Source organism: Cydia pomonella, chromosome 7, assembly GCF_033807575.1.
Source record: "Cydia pomonella isolate Wapato2018A chromosome 7, ilCydPomo1, whole genome shotgun sequence".
NCBI classification, from domain to species: Eukaryota; Metazoa; Arthropoda; class Insecta; order Lepidoptera; family Tortricidae; genus Cydia; species Cydia pomonella.
This window is the reverse complement of record NC_084709.1, coordinates 5733208-5758850: the sequence shown is the minus strand read 5'-3', so window position 1 is coordinate 5758850 and position 25643 is coordinate 5733208. Positions and strand designations below refer to the sequence as shown.

At 34.9% G+C, this 25643-nt stretch overlaps 1 protein-coding gene across 1 annotated transcript in view; it reads right to left on the bottom strand.

Annotated features, from left to right (window-relative positions):
- The window catches only part of LOC133519649 (uncharacterized), a gene marked incomplete at its 5' end in the record, with an annotated part of 231207 nt that overhangs the window by 644 nt on the left and 204920 nt on the right, over window positions 1-25643 (bottom strand). The window contains one exon of the mRNA XM_061853696.1: window positions 259-328. Coding sequence (XP_061709680.1) covers window positions 259-328 — 70 coding nt within the window. The remainder of the gene's footprint in view (window positions 1-258; window positions 329-25643) is intronic.

The following is a 25643-nucleotide window of genomic DNA, read 5'->3' as shown; positions in this document are numbered from 1 at the left end:
TAGACTTTAATATTACTTATGTTTTATAGCTGTGATAACGTATCAATGGTTTTCTCAAATAATTTTCATATCTTTCAAATTACCTTTTAAATGTCTCTCTACCCAAATGTTCTGTAGAAGCAATCATTTTTTTAGCTACGGTGCCCGTTTTTTAGCTGCGTCTACATGTTTAAACTATTGTTTTTTCATTTTGAGGTGATCACTAACGAGTAATTTTATTTGTAAATTTTGTATGATAATGATGATTCCTGAACTCACCTGATTATTATCTCGTAAATAGAAAGCGATGTACAAAACAGCGTGAGCGCCAACGATGAACCGACCGCACCTGAGTACAAGTAAAAAGTTGACAATTAGAAAAAGTCAATTGCATTTCCAAAAACATTATATAGATAGAGCTCATACGGCTTGTATGTTAAAGAACATAATATTTCACAGAATGATAAGAAAAATAGCTAACACGTCAATAAATACATAATATAATAATATATCAATTTGGTCATGTTTTAATGGACTGATAAATGTCAAAAAGTTATCACGATTTAACAAAAAACGTCATGCTCAGCAATATGTTTTTGCATTAATAAACCTCTTGAACGTTATAGCTACCAAGAAAATTTCTTTCATTGTTCTCGGTTTGACGATTAAATAGTACGAAGACAAGTATGATTTAGAAATTGCTAGCTATCGATATCGATAACACTTGAGTGGATATTTAATTAATCACTAGCAATGGCACCGTTATATCAAGAGTAACGCTTCCGATTTATTTATTTTATTTTATTCATTGAGAAACAAACGGTCACATACAAAAAAAGAGTATACAAAAATACTTTCTGGTAAATATAAGACCTACAGTTTCCTTAAATTGTAAATGTGCTAAATACAATATGAGTTAATTGAACAACACATGAATTTAAACTAATAAGAGTATTTAAATTTAAAAATTAGAGAAGTTACACATTATGTGAGAAACTTTAAGTAATGTAAAATTTTATGTTATCTAAAGGTTTTGTTATAGTGGCGAAATGTATTGCTAATCATTGGAACATATTTTTCAAGGATATAATACTACTATTAAAAATATCAAAATCTGTTCTTCACGTTCATTAAAAAGTCTGCAAGCACGTCTTATAAATATGTATATTACGAGCATAACATGTTTTGCCAAAAGGGAGAGTGAACAATAATAATTCCTTTCTGCGACATTGACGTATACGGGCACGAGAGACCTTGCGATAAACCATTTCAAGTAAGGAAGGGATTTCTAATTTGAAATTTAGTATTTTATATAGTAAAACAGAATCTGCACAGTCACGCCGATTGGGAGTCATAGGTGTTTTCTATGTATTTAAGTATATATAAATATTTATATAATATAAATCATTGTCTAAGTACCCTCAACACAAGCCTTATTGAGCTTAGTGTGGGACTTAGGCAATTTGTGTAATAATGTCCTATAATATATATATTTTTTAGTTACGCAGTTTTACGCAGTTTCTACCTGTGGAAACTTGAACTTGGCTTACTGTTTTTATTTCGAAACCAATTTTGTTACTTTAACTGTAAGTTTTCCTAAGAAATAAAATAAAATCAAGCGACTTTATAAACTTCTTTTGGAGCTTTTCAATTCTATTCTTCAATTCTACAGTAACAGAAAACTTTCAATATTCTATTAATAATTTTGCTAGTACCATCAAAGAGGAATCTCTAGGAATTTAGAGATAACATAGGTATTTGTAATTGAAACGCTTAATAGCTGCCAGTGTTGCGATAGCGGGCTATTGTGGTGCTTCGCCCCTATTCAGCCGTTATAACTACAGCGTATCGAACCAATCGCTTTTACGTTGCGTTAGTTAAGATTACATAGTATCGACGACTAATTTGATGTTATTGTAATGTTTATGAATTGTGCTTCGTTACCGCAGCTGATTCGTTCTATAATGTGGTATTTTTACCATCTGTATCATATTTAATGGCAACGGATGCATTGTACGAAGTTGTCACAAATGAATAAACATTTTTGAGACGACCGTATCGAAACCATCTGCATTTAAGTTGCGTTCGTTTAGTTTACATAGTATTGACACCTAATTTATTATTATTGTTATAAATATGTCTATGAATTTTGCCTTGTTATAGCAGCTGTATCATTTTAAAAATATGGTATACTTAATTAATATGAAGTTGTAAAAAATAATCTTTCTTTTCGGTTGAAAAAGCACGTGCTTCTAAGCAAACAACATTTGTTTCCTGATTTTATTTAGAAACAGATCATCTACTTATTGTTAATGTTACTTATAAATATGTAGGAAGTTACAAATGTACTAAGAGATGTCAAAATAGTATCGGTGTTTCCAGTTTTTTACCTATTTCTTGGCAACATTCCGTCAACAAAAACCCCGATGTACGTACATTACAGAGTGGTCAAAAATACGTTGACATACAATTTTAGGGAATAATTCCTTACTTACATGTCTTTTACATGCACAGATATCTGAAAACTACAATCAATTAACTGAAAGGAAACATTATCTTCAAAATATAATTGTATTGCCTTGATAGACAATCAATAACAACTTCAATTGGATACACAAGCTTTGTTAAAATCATCAACAATATTGTTGCAATTATTGTGGATATGCACGTTAAAAATTTTTTACAGGTGATTGCTGGCTTCAAAATTATAAGTTTCTTGTATCTGTATAAGTATAAACACGTTTAGGATCATATATTAACTCAATTGGACATCGAAAAGTGATGGAAACATTATTAGGAAATTGTAAATGGTCACGTGCAAAATATTAAATGTTACATTAATTTTGTTTTTATTATAATGTTTATAGCACTTTACTTTTTAATATCATCAGTTTCGAAAGAATATCATTCAAATGTCATTTTGATGTCAGTGTACGTTTGAATTGGCCTCAAAGCGTATTAAAGCCCGACCAGAAATATATGATCATTGTCAAGAGGGCGCTGTTATTCTCATGTATAGGGTGACAGTTCAGTTTCGCCTGAATAATTTAGTTCAAATGAAATTCCACAATATGGCGCGTGATCATATATTGCTGCTTGCATATTTATATATGATATTTATCTTTATCTACATCACAAAAATAGACATTAAAATAAGATATGTATTAAATAAAAAAAATGCAACCATTCAGTGTTTTAGTGCTTTTTAAGACCAAAAAACTCTAAATTAAAAATACCGTTAAAATTCTCAGGGAATTCAGAGATATAGTAGAAACACTATATCACTACTTGTGTGACGTCAGACATAACCCACAAGCCCGCGCCATACAGTAATGAAACGAAAACTAACCGCTGGAAAAATACGTAGAAAAAATATAGTTCATTTTGATACAAGGAAGGATACAGTATGAATCGTGTATTATTTTTGTATTTGTTGAACACGGTGAGCGGTCTCTATAGGAAAAATAGCTTTTTATATGTAGATGTCTTTCATTTTGTTTATGCTTTCAATTTCATATTATTGAGAGACCAACAGAGATCATTATTGTTTGTACAAATATCTTAATACATATATTATGTATAATTAGTACTATACACTATAATAGGAATGTCAATAAAATTAAGAATTAATTAATTAATTTAAATTGGAAAGTGAAATTAAATCATACAAAATACAATGGAAACAAAATACAATAAAATAAAAATAAATGCAAATAAAATTAACATAATAATTAAAAATGTTTAAATAGGTATTAATTAATCTCTTTACTTTGCGATCTCTCATATCGGTAAAATTTTGAGTTCAAAAGTCAACCAAAAAAATCATGTTACTGTAATTAGTATTTAAAGCTTGACCAGTAATATATGATCATTGTCAATAGGAAGCTGTTATTCTCATGTGTAGGGAGACAAATTCAGTATAGTATGAAAAAAATTGTTTCAGTGAAATTCCGCAACATGGCGCGTGATCATATAGGTCAGGCTAGATAGCTATCACAGACACAATAAAATCTATTTATTAATTTATTATTATTAACAGAAACAATGTGTTGCATTTCATAACACTACAATGGTATATTCTCTGTATACTGTATTTGTTAAATATCATCAACTTACTGGACTGACAAATTTAATGACTAGTATTTAAGTACCTAACAATTTTCTTGAATACAATCCATACGTTAATGTGTTAGTATTAACTCTCCGTATGTCTGTCTATCTGTCTCCTCTTCACGCTTAAGCCACTGAACTGATGGAGATAGTTTGAGACCCGGGGAAGGACATATTAGGATCGTTTTTATCATAATAATCATAATTCAAAAGGGTGAAATGGGTAATGGAATTTATCATTAAAGTGACATATGGAAATAGGTACTAATAAGCAGGCAAAGTCGCGGGCAGAAACTAGCTGTAAATATTTTTAAGAACCTCTGTGGTTTTTGTTTCTTTGTACTGAATGGATGCGATCATTAATAGGTACAATCTGGGAGACCGAGTTTTGCTCGGAAAACATATAAAAACTCAAAAATGTGCGTTTTCCCAGATATAATATTAAGCTAGATAGAGTTTTCGCCCCCGAAAACCCCCAGATAGCAATCGTTAGAGCCGTTTCCGAGATTCGAGAATTATATAAATATGTACAACAATTGCTCATTTAAAGGATAAAGGACTATAAGAAAAAAATCGGACAAGTGCGAGTCGGACTCACCCACAAAGAGTTTCGTACGTTTTAGTATTTGTTGTTATAGCGGCAACAGAAATACATCATCTGTGCAAATTTCAACTATCTAGCTATCACGGTTCATGAGATACAGCCTGGTGACAGACGGATAGACGGACGGACGGACAGCGGAGTCTTACTAAATAGGGTCCCGTTTTACGCTTTGGGTACGGAACCCTAAAAAACACCCTGTACGATTGCTGGTCGTACACGAGACCGGACCAAATGTTACCACGCGGATCCTTATTTAATAAAGTCGATCAAATGAACAATACATTCGGCCAGAGCAAGAAAGATATTAGACTGTACGATATTGCTACCGAAATGGAGGCTTCCCATTTTGATTCAAGAAAATGAGGGACTTATGTTATTGAATTCATGTTTATACTAACAGTTAGTACTAAAATCTTTTTATAAAAATGTAATAATTATATTTTTACATTTAAGTGTCGCACGTATGATATGATTCCAACGGCCACTTTTTACCACCGCACCGCTCGCCGCCACCGATTTTTAGCTTTAAGGCTCCTCCTCCAGCAAAATACCGTATAACTGAGTTACTCTGAACCATTTTTTATATTAAATATGACACTTTCTGAGTAGAAAAAAATATATAACAATCAACAAAGTGTGAGAAATGATATGCTTTTTCTGAAATATTCTGTTAATTTAAATAAGTGAAGAAAAAATCTTGAATTCACCCCTATTTCTTTCAGTTGTATCCTTTTTACTACTGCAACTTTTATCAAAAATATATGAGACTTTATAATCTTTCTCACAAAACACTATAAAATGATTTGATTTCCTTTATTTTTGCAAATTTACTTTGCCTCAATTCCTAAAAAATAAGCCTTAATCCCACCTAAGTTCCTGCCATAATCCCGCTCTCGTCCGTATAGTCAGTGCGGGGCAAGTCGTGTTGCTAGACGGACCTGTGTTGCGTTGCGCGCGCGAGCAGGCGAAATTCTATTTCGAACGCATAGTTCTGCCCGCTCGATCTTTTGCAGCGGGTGGTGCGGTTAGGGGTAGAAGTTCCGCCCAATCGTGCGAGGCCGTTGGCGTCGAGTGCTGCCTTAAGTAACAAATATTGTACACCATTAAGATGGTAGGCTATGGTTTTAGTACTTACCTACGAAATTCATCACCGTTTTTATACCTACACTCACGATAAATATATTATGATAACAAGATCAAAACTATAAAAAATTGATAAAACAATGGGCCTCCAGAATTATATCTGAGCGTAATGTACCCTCTGCAATTCAAATCAAATAGCTATCACATTCTACATTTCCGACCTCTCGGTACCTACAGACTAACATTAAATCCTAAAAGCCAATGTAATGCCTACTTAATAGCACGATTTGGCAAGAGGTAGATGGAGAGCCCCACATATTTCTCCACGCCAGACTTGGAATTTAAATTGGTCTGCTTCCTATCAATGTGCATTTCAGTCCATTTCTTCACCGGATGAGGTTGTAGATTTACACACACACAGCGTGTATTTTTGATACGACTGCATAACCAAAGAGTAATTAGTTAAGGCTTTAATGAACAAACTTTCATAGGTTTTATAAAAAACAGACTATTATTTTTCCATATAAAATAATTCTGCAAGCAATGTATCACTACTTTGTTTTAACTAAAAACGTCGCATTTAATGATGCGACGTCACGACTGTCACAAGTGACTATAATTTACGGTCAACCAATTTGATTCCTAGGCCACTATAGAACCATGTCATAATGACTTCTACCTTCTACGACAGTGCTTATTGAGTGATGCATGTCATGTATAGAGTAGTTAAAGCGACAAGGTCCTATAGTGGCCTAGGATTCAAATTGGTTGAATGTACAAAATACATTGCCATTGCCATTATCATTTTGGGGTCGTGATTCCAAATGTCAGAAATGTATTAAATTAAGATGGTTAATAATACTGATCAAAATTTTCCATCGGGCCGATATGAAATCGTAAAAAAATACTCCTGGGCATGGCATTTCGTCTACTTCTGGTGCTCATTAAGGATCGCGACCCCAAGATCACCCAGTAAATACGTATTTTCTAGAAAAAACCCTTAACAACTTGTTTCTTATAGTTCTTGACTTTCGCGTGACTACTATTATTACATCTTATAAAACAAAGTTCCCGCCGCGTCTGTCTGTTTGTATGTATCGACCCGGTTCGAAGAACGAGATATGATAACGATAAGTTCTGGTTTAAATAAGTTCTCATTTAGATATCGTTTGTATGTCGTATAATTGACAAAAGCAGCTCGATTCGGGCAACCAATTTCACTTTGACATTAGAAGTATCGTGTCTTATTATCCCTTATTATCACATATAATATCACACGTCAATTTTGACATGTCGTTTAGTTATCGATCTTTTAAATTTCTTTCCATGATATTAAACGTGTCTTAATCATTATTCGAATCGGGCCAGTTCGCGATAAACTCAACAGCTACTGAACGGATTTTTATGAGGTTTCCATTTATTAATAGAGTGATTTTGCAGAAGGTTTAAGTGTATAATTTGTTAAGGTTTACCCGTGCGAAGATGGGGCGGGTCGCTAGTTAGTAATATATTTAGTTAAATTCAGTACTAGGGATATTATTACTAAATTGTTAAAGGATATAAAGGACGCACTTAATAAAATCAGACCAAAAATACAAAATCTGCCTAGAAATACCTCGCCTTAAGCAACGACAATAACAGCCAATGATTGAATAAACAAACCTATACCTACTTAATAATAAACCCAAACAAGAAAATGGATCTTCCTCTTTTATTCAAAAAAAACGTATGCGCCATTGACTCTAGCACACATCACGCCATTTTATTTCTACGCTCAGAACACGCAATAAATACTCTTTATCTCTCTCTTATCCACTAGACAAGAGCAGATGAGCAAACAATCGGGTACAAGTAGCGTGTGATGTTGGCCATGAAAATTGACAATTCAGACGGTATCATTCTGTAACATCAAATCAAAACCAGCGGTCCGATTAGAACTTTTAGATACGTCCAATATTATATACGATTTGGATCGGATATGTCAGTGACATTTTTGTTTAAACAGACGTCACTTCTGGCACTGATATATTCGATCCATATCGTATCTAGACCTAATATTTGACCTATCTTAAAAATTTAATCGGGCCGGCGGGCTCAAGCTTTTAGTGTTGATGACGTCAAACCACATATAGATTGATTTCAGCGGCTGCAGTACGGTCGCATTTTTATAACTTCTGACTATGTCTGTGACTTTCGCACTTATACTTGTTACAACGTGATAAAAATTCGAATGTGCTACAGTCGCAGATAGTCTTTAATTTTCAATGACCACATAAATAATCATACCATATCCCCAATTTGTAATTAGCCGTAAGTAACGTCTTTCAGCTCTGGACATGACAAATCTAATTATTAAAAAAAAAAATCATTTCATCATTCTTAATTGACATTTTAGTAAGCGTTTAGTCGTAAAGTCGTAATAATAGTTTGTGCGATATTTATTTGTTTTATTTCTTTTTTATTTATATTTTACTTACTGGTTTTATATATAATACTTAATAGTAGGTGCTATAGCACTATAAACACACGTATATGTATTACTTATGGATGTAAAAATTCTTGATCGGGTATAACAAAAATAAGTACCTATAAACTGCGCTGGTGAAAAAACTCAATTTAGTATATTATTAAGATTCATTTTTTGCCTTAAAATTCTCTATTGTTTTATTTCCAAACCTCGCATGAATTCAAAATATGTAAATTATAAATTAATAATAGAAATTCACTGGTATTAAAATCTCTTTTTGTGTTATGATTGACTGCCGAAAATGTTTTCCATACTTTTATTTTATATTTTTTCTACAATTAACACATCTGATATTAAAAAATATTTTTATTTAATTAGGTACTTGTCTCTAACATTACTTCAAAAGCATAATAAAAAGGAACACAAAATCGAGACCCCCATTCACATTTAACCCTTTTCCAGGCCGCACCAATGTTATTTTTACGGCCCGCCTGATGGCAAGCAGTCTCCGTAGCCTATATACGCCTGCAACTCCAGAGAAGTACAAGGTTTTTCCATCAAATTCTAATTTATTCAAATTAATCCAGCTTTAATGATTCATTTAAAGATAAGGCACATTTCCAGAAAGTCTAATCTAATTTGAACCTTAAAACCGATTCCTAAGGTTGAAGTTCTAATAGCGCGTATGTGGCCGATAAATCGTACTATGCCTAGTTTAACTTGTTATGATTATAAACTGGTTTGATACACCCCTTGGCGATCGTTTTGGTGATCGCACGCACCAATCAGCTTGAGTGATCTTCAAGGTCGTATATATTAAAATAAGATCGAAACTCTATAAAGTTGATCTCAATCGGTCTCCGGGTCGTATAAATTTATTATACAAACTTCCCTTATTTTGTCCGCCAGTGTATTATCCTTAGAGCCCTCCATGATTGAGATACTTCCCACTGTCAACAGTATCTTTGAGTAAACGTTAGGTATTATTGACAATACAGTAACTATTACAAATGTTGCTCGAGTTCTATTTGCAATTATTTTATATAGATACGCAGATATGAAATAAATAAATACGTCATTCTGAGACAAACCGAACACAAATTACACATGATTAAAACTTTTAGAATTCCACTTGACTTTGATCCTTATTATTTTAATGATATGTGTTAAATTTGTTAAATATCAAAATTGGCGCCATCTAATAAATCAAAGGTCAAAGGATGGCAGCATCAGAAGATTGCGCCACTTTTTGATATTTAATAAATTTAACATATATCAGTGAAAGAATGAGGATCAAAGTCAAATGGCGTTCTATAAGTTTTAATCATGTGTCGAAAGATGGCAGTAAATTTACTGTGGCTACAAAGTTTTCTTTGACAATCCACCTCTATTTCAAATTCTCTTTGCTACTGACTCGAGACTGTTATATTTACTTTTTAAATTGTTAAATCATGGGTAAGTTGTTCCCCCCCTACACCCTCAGCACAACCCCCACCCTCGAGGACTCTTAGTATGTTTATCTGGAGACCACAATATATAAGTTTACCAATTTTCAAAACTACACCAATTATTTCCCCTGATTGCCCACATTCCGGTAAATTTTCTTGAGCTAATCCTAGATTCTAAATGTAACCTAAAAGCGACACGTTTACTGGATTAGCTAAGACTCCGGCTAAGTCACGGGGCGGGTTGAACTGTACGTAAATCAGTCATAATCGCGAGAGCTCATAAACCCGCTGACTCCCGATTAAGGTGGCGAGACACGTGTCGCGCTAAACGACGGTTAATCGCGGTTTAAGACTGGCGCGCTCCTCTTGAGACCCTTTACCTGTTCTTTTATGAGTTCCCCGCAGGCTCGGCCAAACAAACGCCCGTACAAACGGAGTTTCGTTCTCATTTTAAAACTACGTGTGGATTGTAATGAAAATTTGCATATATAATGACATGAGGTATATCTAGTCCAGCGGTCGTAGCACGATCGCATTTTTATCTCTGGTCACCATGCCTGTAACGTGCGAAAGTGATAGGCGATAAAAATGGAACTATACTGCCACCGCAGTAAGGCTAAGACGGTTGGTTCTTTATCATTTGTCAACATGCCTGTCCCGTTCTAACAAGTATGTAAGTGTGAAAGTGACGCATGACATGACAGGTGATAAAAATGCGACCATGATTCCGCTGCTGTAATTAGTAGATATAGTTTTATAAAACAAACGAAATAGAGCAAAAACAAGTTTTGTATGGAAAACTTGAATTCACTGTATTTTTTTAACTATGGTATCTGAAGCTATATAAACTAATTTCAGGACTAGATATGTTGCCTCCCTGTCACTCTTACGTTGGAATTTACAAGTGCAACATAGTGCCTCTCTGTTGCACTTGTAAAGTCCAAGGTGCAACGTTGTTCCCCTCTATGTTTAGTATAATGTAAAAATAATTATAAAAGGCTATAAAAAGTAAAGTAATAATTACATTAGGTAAATAGGTACTTTAAAGTCGATACGGCCATTTTTTTTTTCTTTCGTTGATCTTTAAATTACTAAGTATATGAAACGTACAGGTTTTTAATATCTAAATATGGGTTTTGCGAAATCACCTTTGGCAGCTTATTCCTTCAATGTATGTCAAACACGTAAAATGCTTGGTTCCGTCACTTGCGAGTATTTTGTGTATCCCTTAGGAACCGTACATTTCTTCCATAAAATAGCCATTCTACCCTCGGACTAATCTTTATGGAAAAATCACATCCATTGGTTGCTCGGTCTATAGTTCCGTTGATGTCAAATGCGCTTCGGAACCCTAAAAATCTACCAATAGTTCGTATAAATAACGCAAGTGCTGAGCTTTTTAACATAAAAATTATCTTTTAATATCGATGTAATCTATATTATAATATCACCGCAATTTTTTCCTATATTAGTTGTCATATTGCCAAGCAAACCTTTACTTTAATTAAATTATCGAGAGCTGAAATTCACTTGATTGTCATGCGACGAACGCTCCCGAAGACAATTGAATTGGGTCGTTACGGTTGCGAGGTAATAATAATTTGAAATTGTCTATCGCATAATACAAACCTTTATGGTATCCATTATAGAATATAGTGTTAGGCCTCCGAAAATGTCATTTCATAACTGTTGGTCAGTTATTTCAGAATATTATCATTGCCATTATAATGTTAGGCCACAGGCACACATACACACACGAACTCAAACAAAACACACCCACACGTTACGCAAGCCATATCTACTTTGTATAAAGTGCTTTTTAACTGTTTTTTTTGTAATCTTTTGTTTCCACTTAGCTATTGCATGTTAGTTGTATTTTTGTGGACAGCTGTTATTGGCAATGTTTTCTGTTCACTATGCTATGTATTACTTTTTGTATTGCTGTTGATGCCCCAAATAAATAAAATAAATTATCTACATTTCGTTCGTGGTGCAGGGTCCCGCGACCGCGGCTATAAAGCATTGCGAAGGGTGTGGTATTTCGGCGGTTCTGTGGATCTGCTGAATCCTACACTAGAACAGGTAACGCAGTAAAATACTGTTGTGAGGCTAGAATGATTTTTAGTTTTTAAGACATTATAAATGTGATTACGCTGTCATTTGATCGAAGCCTATAGGTACATGTAACTTAATACTCTCGATCCATATTAAGTATTCACATCGCCCATAGTTTTGTGGTTTGGCCATCTAGAGCGTTTGAGGGAAAACTGACAGCACGCCGCCCGGCCGGTCGACGTAGGTATCGATGTGCGGATGTGGTGGACACGGATCTGCACGAGCTCTAGGTTGAAGACTGGCGAGAAACTGCACAGGACTGGGATCAGTGGCGAGCAGTCGTGTTGGAGGCCACACACTGGGCCCCTGCGTCAAAGTAGTAAGTATAGTTTTGTATGATAATGTGTTTTAAGTTTTACTGACAGATCTTACTTAACTCTGATGCCCCAGATACATAAAAACATTAAAATTTGCTCGAACAAGGTCGAAATAAGTAGGCCCCAAGTGGAACGCGTAGGGCTTCGTAATTAGATCGTGTGCAGGCGCATAATGAGGCGTTAATTAGGCTAATCAAATGTGCGTGTGCCAACCCTGTCTTCCAAATATAAATCCGAGATTTAAATAGGGACTTTTCAGAGATTATCCACCGAAAGGCTGTTGACTTTTGAATTTTGTGCTTTGGTTCGTGAGCTTATTATAGATGAATATGAAAATGCTAATATTAATGCGTTGAAAGGTAAAATCTATGTTAAATTTATAAATGTTGATTTATGGAGGGCATTCCATAAGGAAAAGGGTCAGATTGACTAAAGTGAATTTATCAATACACGTGTTGGATTATTTAAAAAAAGAGATATTCAAATGAGGTTTATAACTTATTAGGTATCTAAAACACATTTTTACTATTGAAAAAATATGTTAAAGAGAAAATTTCACTTGCTATTGCCATTGTGTAAAAAAATGGTATCTAATGCCCCAACTAAAACATTTGAATTTGATTTTTGAAATTCTTTAAAAAGCAAGCTAGGGTAGACCGAGGCGAATCGGATCAGGATGAAAAATCTGTTGATATTTAAAATATTGCATTAATATGAGCGAACTAAAATAGCACCGTAAATCTCTTCTCTTGGTCTGCTACGCCAATCATGTGATTTTTTTAAAATACATATAAAAAAAAATTGTCTGTTTCTATTCACCCTGTGATTCGATTCGCCTCAATGTACCCTACATGATGGCAGTCTAAATTAAACAAAAATAATGGAACAATGGTATTAAGTTAGGTAGTTAGTTACCCAGGACCTCCAGCTTCGCAGGCAGGGCCATTACCGATTATACTTGCCGCAAAACGAAGTGGCAAGTCAGGTCGTTAATCATCGGAACGGAATCGTGCTATCCCTTTCGCACTTGCACGGCCTTATGGAGCGGGACTCTCAACAGTAGTGCAGGTACAGCCGTATTATGCATAAAACGTACGGCACCTGACTCTTAAGCCTTGGTCACACGTACCGAGTACGCCACTGTTCTTGGGTGTGATCAAGGCCATATTGCCCGACTCGCCACTTTTTTTATATACTAAGTGGTGGCAAACAAACATAAGGCCCGCCTAATGGTAAGCAGTCTCCATAGCCTACTTACGCCTACAACTCCTGAGGAGTTACATGCGCGTTGCCGACCCTAACACTCCGCACCCTCGTTGAGCTCTAGCAACCTTACTCACCGGCAGAAACACAACACTGTGAGTAGGTGTAGGTAGGTATGGTAGGATTACTTGGTGCTGAGGCAAGTACACGATAAACCATTATAAAAACTCGAAAGCCAAAGTCGAAAGAAGTTTTGATATCACGACTTATCAAATAACCGTACAGAATTGCGCCATCTGACCTAAAACCCGATACCTGCGACCATTACCGCTTTAATGAAACTCATAACGCTCTTCTCACTTGTTAAGTCATTAAAAAACCCATCAATTTTTACCATCATGCCCCTCTAGGGCTGCTAATCCTATCGCCTTATGAGCTAGCTGAGTTGAGCGTTCGAGTAAAGCAAACCATTATCCATCAGGTCGTCGTCCAAATCTAATGTTTCACTTGTATTTGTACTTGTCGAAGCGAAAGAGGTATATCAGGATTGTAGCAAGTGGAAATCCGTGGTCTCTGCCTACCCCTCCGGGAAATAGGCGTGATTATATGTATGTATGTAACTTGTATTTTGTTTTCATATATAGGTATTGTTTCTTTGTATTGTATTTTATTTTGTAGTTTCACAGTGCCTTGGTTTTACTGTAATAATATTGTGATACTTATTTGACTAATAACAATTAAATAAATAAATATGATGATGATGCACCGGTTTGACAGGTGCAATTTGGTATGACGTTTAAAAAGTGCAAGGTCAAGTGAAATTTACCGAACATACTCCTCACGTGTGAAAGTCAACACCGATATTGGTGAATTCACCCTGTGCAAATTGGCAGGGAGTAAAAGCCAGAAACAAAGAGTGAAATTTACTATTAATCGATGTAGATTAAATGTTGAGTTTATGAAGGAAAACAGTATTTTTAAATATTATTACCGCTTTTACAGCACAATTAGTTTAATTATTTATGCTTATTAATAGACACTGTATTTATAGATATGGGGCACGGGTAGACAAAAAACAATTTTTAGGAAGGAATCAGAAATCATATAATACCTTTAACCTTTTCCCCGCCATTGACTTGATATAAAGTCAGTACATTTCATGCCCCACACGCCACAACTTCATATCAAGTCTTGGCTTTGGTCAGGTTTGTATACGTACAATTATTGACATGATGTTGATGACACTTTATTACTTCATTCATTCTTCGGCGAAAAGGTTAAACTGAGCCCCTAGTGTAAATTTATTCGATTTCGAAACGTGACGTACGTATTTAGACACAGCGCGCCAAGCGGGACGTTCTGGAAACTCAAAATCTCATGCAAAATGAGACTTAACGCAAACGTCACGTTACGCCATCGAATAAATTTACACTAGGGGTACTGATTTGTGGAAGCAAATGCTCGCCAAGTTTAAAGAATACACGGTCAGTCATGTTATTAGGGCACATTTCCCTGTAATCTGCCGACAAAATTGCAATCATAATTTTTCGCCTCTTTTTAACGAATTTAATAAGTCCGGAACTGACAATTCATATCTTTTAGCTTTAATAGAATAAAGATACGGTGATAAAAATGTAATTACCATAAAATTGCGTGTAGAGCGTGTAAGATAATGGTGGAACTGGAGGGCGGGAGGTCTGGGATCGATGTAGCTTAAAATAGCGTTGTGGCTTTGATTTTAGACGCTGATACCACACAATAAATAATAGTACTACCGTATATACAGAAAGGAAACTTCGAAATTTGACAGCGATTTAGGGCCGAATCATGTTGTCCCTTTTAATGTATTGAACTATCCCATTCGGCCATTTAGGGTTATCAAAATTCATGTTATTATTTTATCTGTATACGCAAAAAACGCATCATATATATCAGAGCGGCCAAGATGCTCACAAATATCTGAACTCTATTGTCAAGGCGATAGATATCTTTGAACACCTCAGCTCCGATAACATATGATGGCGACTGTCAAAAAATACGGTCCACCTGCAACTCCAGGGGTATTACATGTGCGTTGCCGACCCTAACACCCCCCCTTAAAGAGCTCTGGCAACCTTACTCACCGGCATGAACACAACACTAAACAAGTTAATGTTTAGGTCTTATTGAGCAACTTTTACTATGGGACCAATCCTGAAAAAAAAATATTGTCTGTTTCTACATTTTGCTGGTTTGATGTAAAATTTCCTATGGGAGAGTCTATTTTGTTTCGCGATTTCAGGGTTGGTCACATAGTAAAAGTTGCTCAGTATGAGGTAAACATTAACGGCTTTGAGTAATTGCTTTACTTTTAGTTATATTTAGTAGACAAATGGACACTAGGTACGATTTGAAATAAGTTTTTGGTAAAAATTACATTTTTGGTACAAGCTTTTATCGCTGACTGTACTTTTTTTCCACAGGCAACTAACTCATCGAGACAATTCTAAATACCCCAAACACAATTAGGTTGCGTTGTTTTATCACAGAGTTCCTATGGCTACCTCCTGTCTCCATCATCAGATCAGCTTGATGGTACCATAATATTGCATTATCATCCGACTTACATATGTATGCAAATTTTCACCTTCATCATGGGAAGTGGGTCAAATTTAACTTGCAAAATTTGTCCCATACATACTAACAGGGCAAGTTAAATAAAAGCTTGTAAAAAGGTTTACATCAAACAATAAACAAATTATTTTAATTTGGAATAATTATTATTTTATTTCTTGCAGAAACGTCGATTCATATCACAAAATTTTTACTGACATCGCTGTTTCTTCAAGATCTGTGACAAAGGGTCGACTCCGACATATTAATTATATCTGAGGGCCGGGCCGCAAGAAATTCGAGAACTCCTTATTTTCTTATTAAGGTTCTCACTCGGCAACATGAACAACTTTCTTATACAAATGTATTCTTCGTTGTTGCTTTTAGACGTTTAACATCAGCTTTTGCTGTGATTTTCACACTTCACACATAGTTGGCAAATAAAAATAGTGTGCCTAATCTATGAATCCTCGAGATACTATTGATGGCAGATGCTGAATTAGATAGAAGAGTGTGTAAAATAGGCTTAATTGTGTACTATAGTATATTTCTTTAGGTGCACGACTGGTACCGCCCTCCTTCTGTAGATCGGCTTTTTCTACGTTAAATCTTATGGAGTAAAACTAGTTCAAACGGCTGCCACTAGCATTAATGTGCGACGTTCCATAAGATTTCGTGTGTTTGTAATAATCAGCGCCACTTCTCCTTCTCCAACTGCGTACCTTGCCAATAGGCATGTATCCTTACGGATTCTTAAGCACAGAAAGTATACCTCTTATTACACATGTTCGATAAGAACACTTATGTCCATACGGCTCGGTGCGATGTCTCGGAGACCTTAGAGTATGACACATTTAATTGCATTTTGTAATATATTTACTTATATACTTATATTATTTATACACCTATTAATGTTTAATAAAGTACGGTGTGCACTTAAATCACGTCGCAGTAGTAATAAAAATATGCTCTCGCAAACGTTTACTCCAAACAATTGCGACTTTAAACTGAAAGTACAAATCCAACGAAAATGTTATGAAGCTAAAATTACAAAAGCATGGTTAAATAAAGCAACATATTTATTCCGACCAGCGCTTATTTTCTCTTTGAAAATAATCGTGCGATTATTTCTAAAGTGTTAAAGCGAACAAACTTAACTGACCAGCATAACTTGATCTGCGATCACGCATATCTCCTTAAGATCTTAATATTATGGTTATATTGGTAGCGTTAATATTAGACTCATAATAGTGATATGAACTGTTTACTAGTGTTGCTAAGTTATTGGGAGCTCTCATCTATCGGTTTCGACTCAGATTTGTAGTATCAAATTACTCTTGCTACTTATGTGTCTGAGAACATAAAAAAGTGTCACTTAAGATTTTTTACATCTATACAGATTGTTTATTTAGTCACCTGCAATAATTTATGGGGTGAATACATACATCATATTGAGCAACTTTACTAAGGGACCAACTCCGAAATTGCGAAAAAAACGTTGGCGGTATCATACATTTTGGCTGTTTGACCTTGACATTTTTTATGGGAGAGTACATTTTTTTTCGCGATTTTCGATTTTGAAACAGCGAGGAGCTTTATCTAAATAAAAATCTATGTCAAAACTTAGGTTATTGATATTGTCTTTTCAAGCTACTCCAATTTTTGGCAACTATTTCAAGAGGTGTAAGAATTAACACACAATTCATATTTTAAGGTTTTCATATCGCGACAATTTCACGAGTCATAAAATATTATATAAATTTACCATAAAAATGTCGCTATTGAACTTTGACGATTGTTCACGGCCTCTTTATTAGGTACTAGGACTAGTCCTAATTCTCTTTGAGCTATTTTTCAAAAAAAAAAACTCACGATACTATTCGTGTCACAACTCAAATTTCATAAGTATTTTACGTGCAATCATACTTCTCCGAGCTTGTATCGCTGGCAATACAGAGAGGTAACGCGGCCAGCGTTATGACAGAATATTCTTTTACTCAACATCAACTGGTAAATGTCCTCTTGATTGTTCAAAAACGAATGAGAAAGTGTATCTATTGGTTTTCCATAGTATTTTATTTTCCTTTGAACTGTTAGCTTAAATTTAGTTTTGACATAATTGTTTGATTTAATAACAAAGTAATCGCTTATAATAAATGTAAAAGTGGAAAAATTACTGTCTTGGGTGAGACTTGAACTCACGGCCACTAGATCGATACTCCAGCGCTCTGCCATCTGAATCACCAATACCTCATCCATAGTCAGCAAATTTTTCCACTATATGGGTCTAGGGGACCCTAGCGACATCTACCGTAAGAACATTAAACTTCTTAGCATGGCTCCCAGACGTTTCTGCTTGTTAAAAATTAAGGTGTAATCGCATAAAAATGAGTCGAATTTTGACTCATATTATTATAGGACTCGACTTTTCCCAACTCTACTGTTTACACAGGGCTTAAGCAAAATATGATGTGCTAAATAAACGCCGGGTTTCCAAGCTACTAGCGAAGGTATTAAGGTTCTTTATGAAATGAACCAAATTATCCTTCTACGAAAACAAGTGAAAACTTTTAAATTGCAAAGCATGTTTTCCTCTATTCCATTTTGAGGCAGGTTTACTTAATTTTTTCGATATAGTAAACAAAGAGAATTTAGTTTACAAAAATAGTAAAATAATTAATATTTTATCGAATTCGTCTTTAATCCTATATTGTTGTATATAGATTATTTGTTGGCAATGGAGCGTATGAGTTACAGTATAAATGCACACAATATATACTTTTTCACCACATTCGCATAGAATGGTTCTTTTTATTATTTGAAAACAGTGTGAATAGTTGCATTTTACCCTGTAGAAAACAAAGTCATTTAATGAAAATTTTTAATCACTCACCCAAGGTTAATTTTTGTAATCATTCGTTCGCTCGAATTCCATATTAACACGAGGGAAGCAACTATTATGTTTCCTAATTTAATGTTAACAAATAACAATTGTTGGCTTTGAGTAGGTACTATTTTTTTGCAATTTGAGGGTTGTCTTATAGTAGCAGTTGTTAATGACTGGTCGTACCTAAGAAACACCTTCCATATTTAGCTCGCCGAGCATAGCGAGAAATTGAAAAAACACCCTATACATCCAAGTAAATAATCTTTTCCTCAAACTAATTTATCACTCAAAGATAACACTGCATCTGTAAATACGACATTGTATTAACCTACATCGTTATCACGTCTCTCCTGAAAGGTCGATGACCTGCACATAAATAATTCAGTGCAATAACAACCCGGCGGCAACTGCGGCATGCCACTGTTATTGCTTCCTCGAGCGCAACTTACTGAGGAGAAGCTAATCCATTCGAAAAATCGCTTTGGTTTCATTGCACTTTGATTTTATAATGCCATTGTGTTTATTAAAAAAAAAAAACTGCCTAAATGTCTAATTGATTCCTTCCTAAAATGGACAAGTATCATATTCATATCGTCCAAGTCCCGAAATACCCATGTAAAAAAGTAGGTATCCCGAATTTCCGTTTTTTTTAATAAATAAAATTTAACTACAGACGTCAAGGGCCTATTTTAGATATAAGTTAGTTATAGTAATCATCTGTATATATCCATTATGTATATTGTTATTGTCAATAAATAGAATTATACTACAGACGTCTTAATTGCAATTTTATACGTTTTGTCCTATTAACAACTATTTTTAAAATTCTGCTGAAACTAAATACATTGGATAATATAACGCTTATTAATGTCGGTATGTTGAGATTAAGGCATAATGACATCACGTCAATTCGAAGTTTAGATATTTTGAGAAAAATATTAGTAAAGCTTGCTCGACAAATCGGTCTCGCGATGAACTTTTGTTAAAAAAATCGATACGTGATAAACGGTTGTATCCTCAGATACCTAAGGTAAGATTACACCGCAGGTATGACATAGACATAGACATAGATTTTTTTTATTTAACACCACATTGAAAAATGTTTACAGGCAATGCTACAAAACATTACAAGCCTTAATATTATTAGACTAAAGTAGGCACAAATGAATGTTTACATGTAGATATAAAAACTTTTAAAATGATGATGCTAAAAAGGAGCGAACCTCAGCATGTGTTGCAGCAGGCTTACCTACTACAATGCTGGTTTTCAGGCCGACCCTTCGTACAATACGAATTTGCTTGCTGCTTATCGGAAACTGTATGGCTAAGATTATTTTACTTTGTGTAGAAAATGATATAAGTATGCATATATTATATATGTTTATGTTTGTGGATATATTTATAAGATTATACTGTATAAACTATGATATATGTATGAAGGTTTCACCAACATTTATTTTACCATAACTATTTCAATGACGTAGGTTATTCAAGTGTTCTTTCTTGTAGAATTACAGATGTGCCTAACGCTACGTTCTTACGTGACACCATTTATCTGGTGTATATTGTGTTGCTTAATTTATCTTTCGGTCAAAATCAGCTCAAACATAATTTTCTCCTAAATCGTACCTATTATTAAATAATAATTCTCGATCAAATGCAGTCGAAAATAATCGTAACAGACAGAAGACATTGAAACAATTGAAAGGAGATCACTGCAATAATACTCGTATCGCTCCCAAACCGTTCTGCTCTCACTTCGCGAACAAAAACAGCATAACTTACTCATACGTTAGCTCCAAGCAACAAAAAGCACAGCCACATTTTGGCAACTGGGAAACGTGTGTAAAAAACAACCACTGGGGCTATATTCCTAACGCATCTCGCCAGACGCTTACAGAGCTAGTAGTAGGTAAGTACGCACGTTAGTTACTCAACGTTGTTACAGTGGAGTCCAAAGATACGCTGGTTTGCTTAATTTATCTAACTTTTACTTGGTTTGGGATCGGAATACGCGGAGCACGGTTACTGGCTGCCTTCCATTTCCATTAGGGAATGTTTAGCCAAAGTGTTTCTCGAACTTGGCCCATTAGGCTTGCTTGTTTCCTTTTTGTCTTGGCCCCTTTTTTGGACTCGTTTGGACGCTAAATGTTTTTTTACGAGTTCACGTGATCTGACGGGCTGAGGCAAATTGTAGCTTGAACTGTGAAAATGCTAAAAAAACTAGGCAATAGAACAAAAGTACTTAAAAGTAACGTTTTTAATGATGGTAAAATGTGCCTACTTTGCTTCGAAACTAGAAATTTAATTAAAATTTTAAAATGTATACTTACTTATATTGTAGTAGGTATGTCCATAATATGCTGATATAAAGTAGGCCATCATTACTATTATGTCGTTAAACTTAAGGCGGCCTTTCACCCTTTTCAATCCACTGCATCGATTCAGAATTTCAGACTTACACTCCGGATCATACTGTCTGATCCATATTTCATCAACAGTTACTATTCGGGAACAAACTTCAACTAAATCATCTTCGCACAATTCTAAAAACGCCCTTGAAGTTTCAACACGGCGTTCTTTATCGAAGGCCGTCACCATTTTTGGTACCCAACGAGCACTAACTTTACTCATGTACAAATGTTCATGTAAAATTTCTTCGACTCTTTCTTTACTAATACCTAAGACCACAGCTATTTGCCAAACCTTAATTCTTCTATCTTCTAATACCAGCTTTTTGACCTTTGCTACGTTTTCTCCGGTCACTACCGATATTGGCCGACCTGAGCGGGGGTCGTCTTCGATCGATTCCCGTCTAAGTTTAAATAAGCGAGTCTACTTTTTGACTATGGTATAAGAAGGCCCAGAAGCACCGTAAATAATAGCCATTTCCTCAAAAATACACTGCGGTGATTTGTCACTTATTGTTAGGAACCTAATTACAGCACGGTGCTCAATTTTCATAATATTCGTTGGTAATTCACACATGATGTACTTTTGCGTTGTATATCTCCAAACACACTAAAGGGCTAGCATCGGATCGACCAAGGTAGAGACAACTTCATCGAGCTGCACCGACAAGAGCCCTGCTCTTAAATTGAAGAATATCGCGAAACAGAATGTGACATGTTTTTTTTTAAAATAAATTGTTTTTAAATGGCCTTTCTAGTGGCCAGTATCATAAACGCATATATAACCTCTAAATACCTTAGGCTTAGAACTTTTCAGACGCCCCTCGTATTATGGTAAAGCCGAAATAAAACCAAATTAATATATTGTTCGTATATCCAACATTTTAATTTTCTGTGACATTATAGTTCGCACAATTTTCGATAAAAACCCTGTTAGTAAAAATAAAAACCTTTTAGCTGGTAAGCCAGCGTTAAGCCATATATTAAAATGTCTCATTTATGTGAGCACTTACGTACTGAGCAATTTTAATAAATAATACCAGGCGGTTTTGGCATCGTCTAACAAGAACCATTTCTAGTTCGCCATATTCTAGAAATTTAATATGAGTCGTAGATTCAACACAAGGACTTGGTAATTGTTTTAAGAAACATTATTTACTTAAACCTTGCTGTGTTAGCAGAGCTGCGTGGTTTAGTGTTTATAATTCTCCAGTTTCCTAGAACTTCTACATTGTGTTTTAAATGCGTAAAATATGTATCTACAGCAAGTTCACGAATGAAAGGGGACAAATTTATTTTAAAGATTATTAAAAGATACTATTCGCCTTTCGTTTTGATGCCCTTAAAATCAGCTTTCAATGTTTTCTTTCTCGTAAATACAAAATTTTATTGCAGTTTTTTATGAATAGTATTTTAAATGGTAACACTATTAGAGAATTGGCTAGTTGAAAGTTTTTCGTAAATAATGTCAATCGATCTTTATTTTCCTGGGGATCAAATGTCTATACAGGAATAGGTCTAGTCTAGTCTAGAGGTCTATAATTATGGCATTTAAGCAACACTAAGGTCAGAAATGAGAGTTAAAATCTGAGGCTCGCACTCGACAATTGAATCGCCTCGTGTGACGGCACATTACATTAGTCTGTTCTAAATATATAGATCAAGAAAATTGCTATTTTGACCCTTAAATATTGCTTTTATGAATTAAGTTGTTTTCAATCACATGTAGGTGAAAGTTAAAAAAAAAATAAACTGGAGCCTTGAATTTATTTATAATCTCAACATGTCATTTTAAATTCCACTTTTTTATAATTGATGGTTCTTTTTGTATCCATTTAGCTTAATTTTGTTACAATATTCAACTCGTAAAAATCGAACCGTAATTCGACATATCATGTCCTAGCTTTTATACTTATAGTCGGCTTCTGCTTAAGTGAAGCTACTTGTATTCAAGAGTATAAGCACATGTGCTCAAAGACATTTGTATAACCACTACAATTCTCACGTAGAGGAAGCATATTATAACAATAATTAGAATTACCTAAATACTACCAATACATTCCGGTCACGGATTTTCCTCAATTTTCTTGATAGCATCCAAAAAGAGCGTAACTAAAGAAGGTTAAAAAAATATTCTTACTACTACTACACTACACTTACTCCTTATCCAGTCGTATTAAAGACGAAAATTGTATACATCTTTGAAGTTGATTTCACAATAGAAATATCTGAGTATTAGAAGGTAAAATGAGGTTACTGTCCTTACGGTATTTGTTTTGTAACGAGACGGTTTTCCAATAGGAAAGTAATTTAATAAGAAATGAATGGGAATGTTGTTTCAAAAAACTTTTTTGCTGGCTGACAATCTCAGCCGAATTTCACCTCCCCATGCAAACGAAATTTCATTCACATTTTAAAACTACGTGTTGGATTGTAATGAAACTTTGCACATAGAATGACATGGTGTACAAAGGTATACCAGGTATTTAGGTAGGTATTTAAATTAAAAGAAATGGAGAAAAGACAAGTTTAGAATGAAAAACCTAAATTCGCTGTTATTTTTCTTAACTATGGTACCTATCTGAAGCTACATTAACTACATGTATAGATATACCTTATTCTATGGTAATTACAAAATTTGTGAGCAATCTAGCTAGCCAGTCGTTTTAAAATTAGAGCGTAAGTTTCGTACAAATGGACCTGCCCCTCCCCCGCAAAAATGGGCAAACTGTTTCGTACAGAAAATTACACACAAGGCGCCTCCAGTTGTTAAATGCTCTAAGTTCTCAAGTTTCACTTCCACTATTTGTGTTTCTAAAACTAGGTTAAATAAAGAGGGTAAAACTCGTATTCCAATTTCACTGATAAAATTGTATACCACCGCCATTACTGCAAACAGATTGCCGCTATAAAATGCAACGGAGCTCCGAGCGAAACTTAAAACTGAGAGATTACCGCGTCAAAATAACAATTCATCTGCACCGGAATTGTTGCTACTCGTACTACTTGGCTACAGTCTAAATATACTAGTGTAAAGCAGTTCTTTGACTAAGACATTGAAAGCAAATAAAGCCCACAACATTTATTGCCATAATGCTTAGGTACAATGTTCGCGAAATTATTACCTAAGTATGTCTAAAAAGTAATGAAAGTTAATTAACTGGCACCTAGCCTCGTCCGTAGTGACTTTGCCTACGAAGCTGGTGTTCCCGGGTTCGATTCCTAGGGTAAGGGAATTTGTGTGTTTATCATTATCACAATTGTTTATTCCAGAGTAATTTATGTTTTCTATGTAAATAAGTATTTATATATCGTCGTCTAGTACCAATAACAGAAAACTTAATGGGCTTATTTGTGGGACTAGGTAGGTTTGTGTAAGAGTGTCCTATAATATTTATTTATCTATAAATTTAGGTTAAATACAAATTTTCGGTTAACAAATACCGGGCCAAAAACCGATTTCAACGGTCTAGACACACGATGCGATTTACTTGCGCCAGTTTAGACTTGCACGAATAAAAGGTATTTCAAAGTAACTACAGAGTACAGTATAGATACAGACTGCTCTAGTACGCTTGTTCAAATGTAATTTCTGTTGAAGTGAGCGTCGAGGTGTGTTGTTTCTTCTAACTTTTGCTTTTCCTTGCGGTGATTCGTATGGAAGCCATTCAATGTTTTAACAATCATATCACGGTTGGCGTTTGGTATACTTCAATTCAATTAATTAATTTATTATAGGCATTCGTTCTTTATCCCTATTGTGATACTCTTTACTTTTTATAAGTCAAATAAATGACTCATTGCTATAAATAGTTATAAATACTTCTTAAATCTCGCGTGCATTTTAGTTGTTTCAGTCTTTTTGTCGGGAAAAACGATCGCAGAACGTGTATACGTGTAAGCGGCTAGTACGCTACTTAAACTTGTACGCACGCTGCCTATACGTTTCGGTAGACTTGCGCAAACGAAAGTTTGCACAAGTTGGAAATCAAAAAGTGAAACATTTTTAAAAACTTGTACGAGTTCAAAATTTGCGCAAGTATCTTCCGACACACGTTGCAGTAAAGTTGCGCAAGTAAATCGGTTCGTATGTGACCAGACGATGACGATGTATAGGTAATAGTACAGGTGCATCTAGATTACCCAAATGCGCAAGGCGCTTATTAATGCAACTCATGCAAGGGTCACCTTAACGCCTGACGCTTGCACGCTCGGCGTTGACATCAACCGCCATGCGTTTGTTTTAACCAATATAGGCGTGAGCGTCGAGCGTACATGTACGTTTCGTGGCCTTCGGGTAAGCGTGCAATTTAAAAATAGCTTGCGCGCAAGCAGGTCGCTTCAGGCAATCTGCATTACACCCTAACATGCTCTGGTTCTAACCAAAAAATGGCGGAATGTAATAATTCAACGGGCAGTGGGGTCAG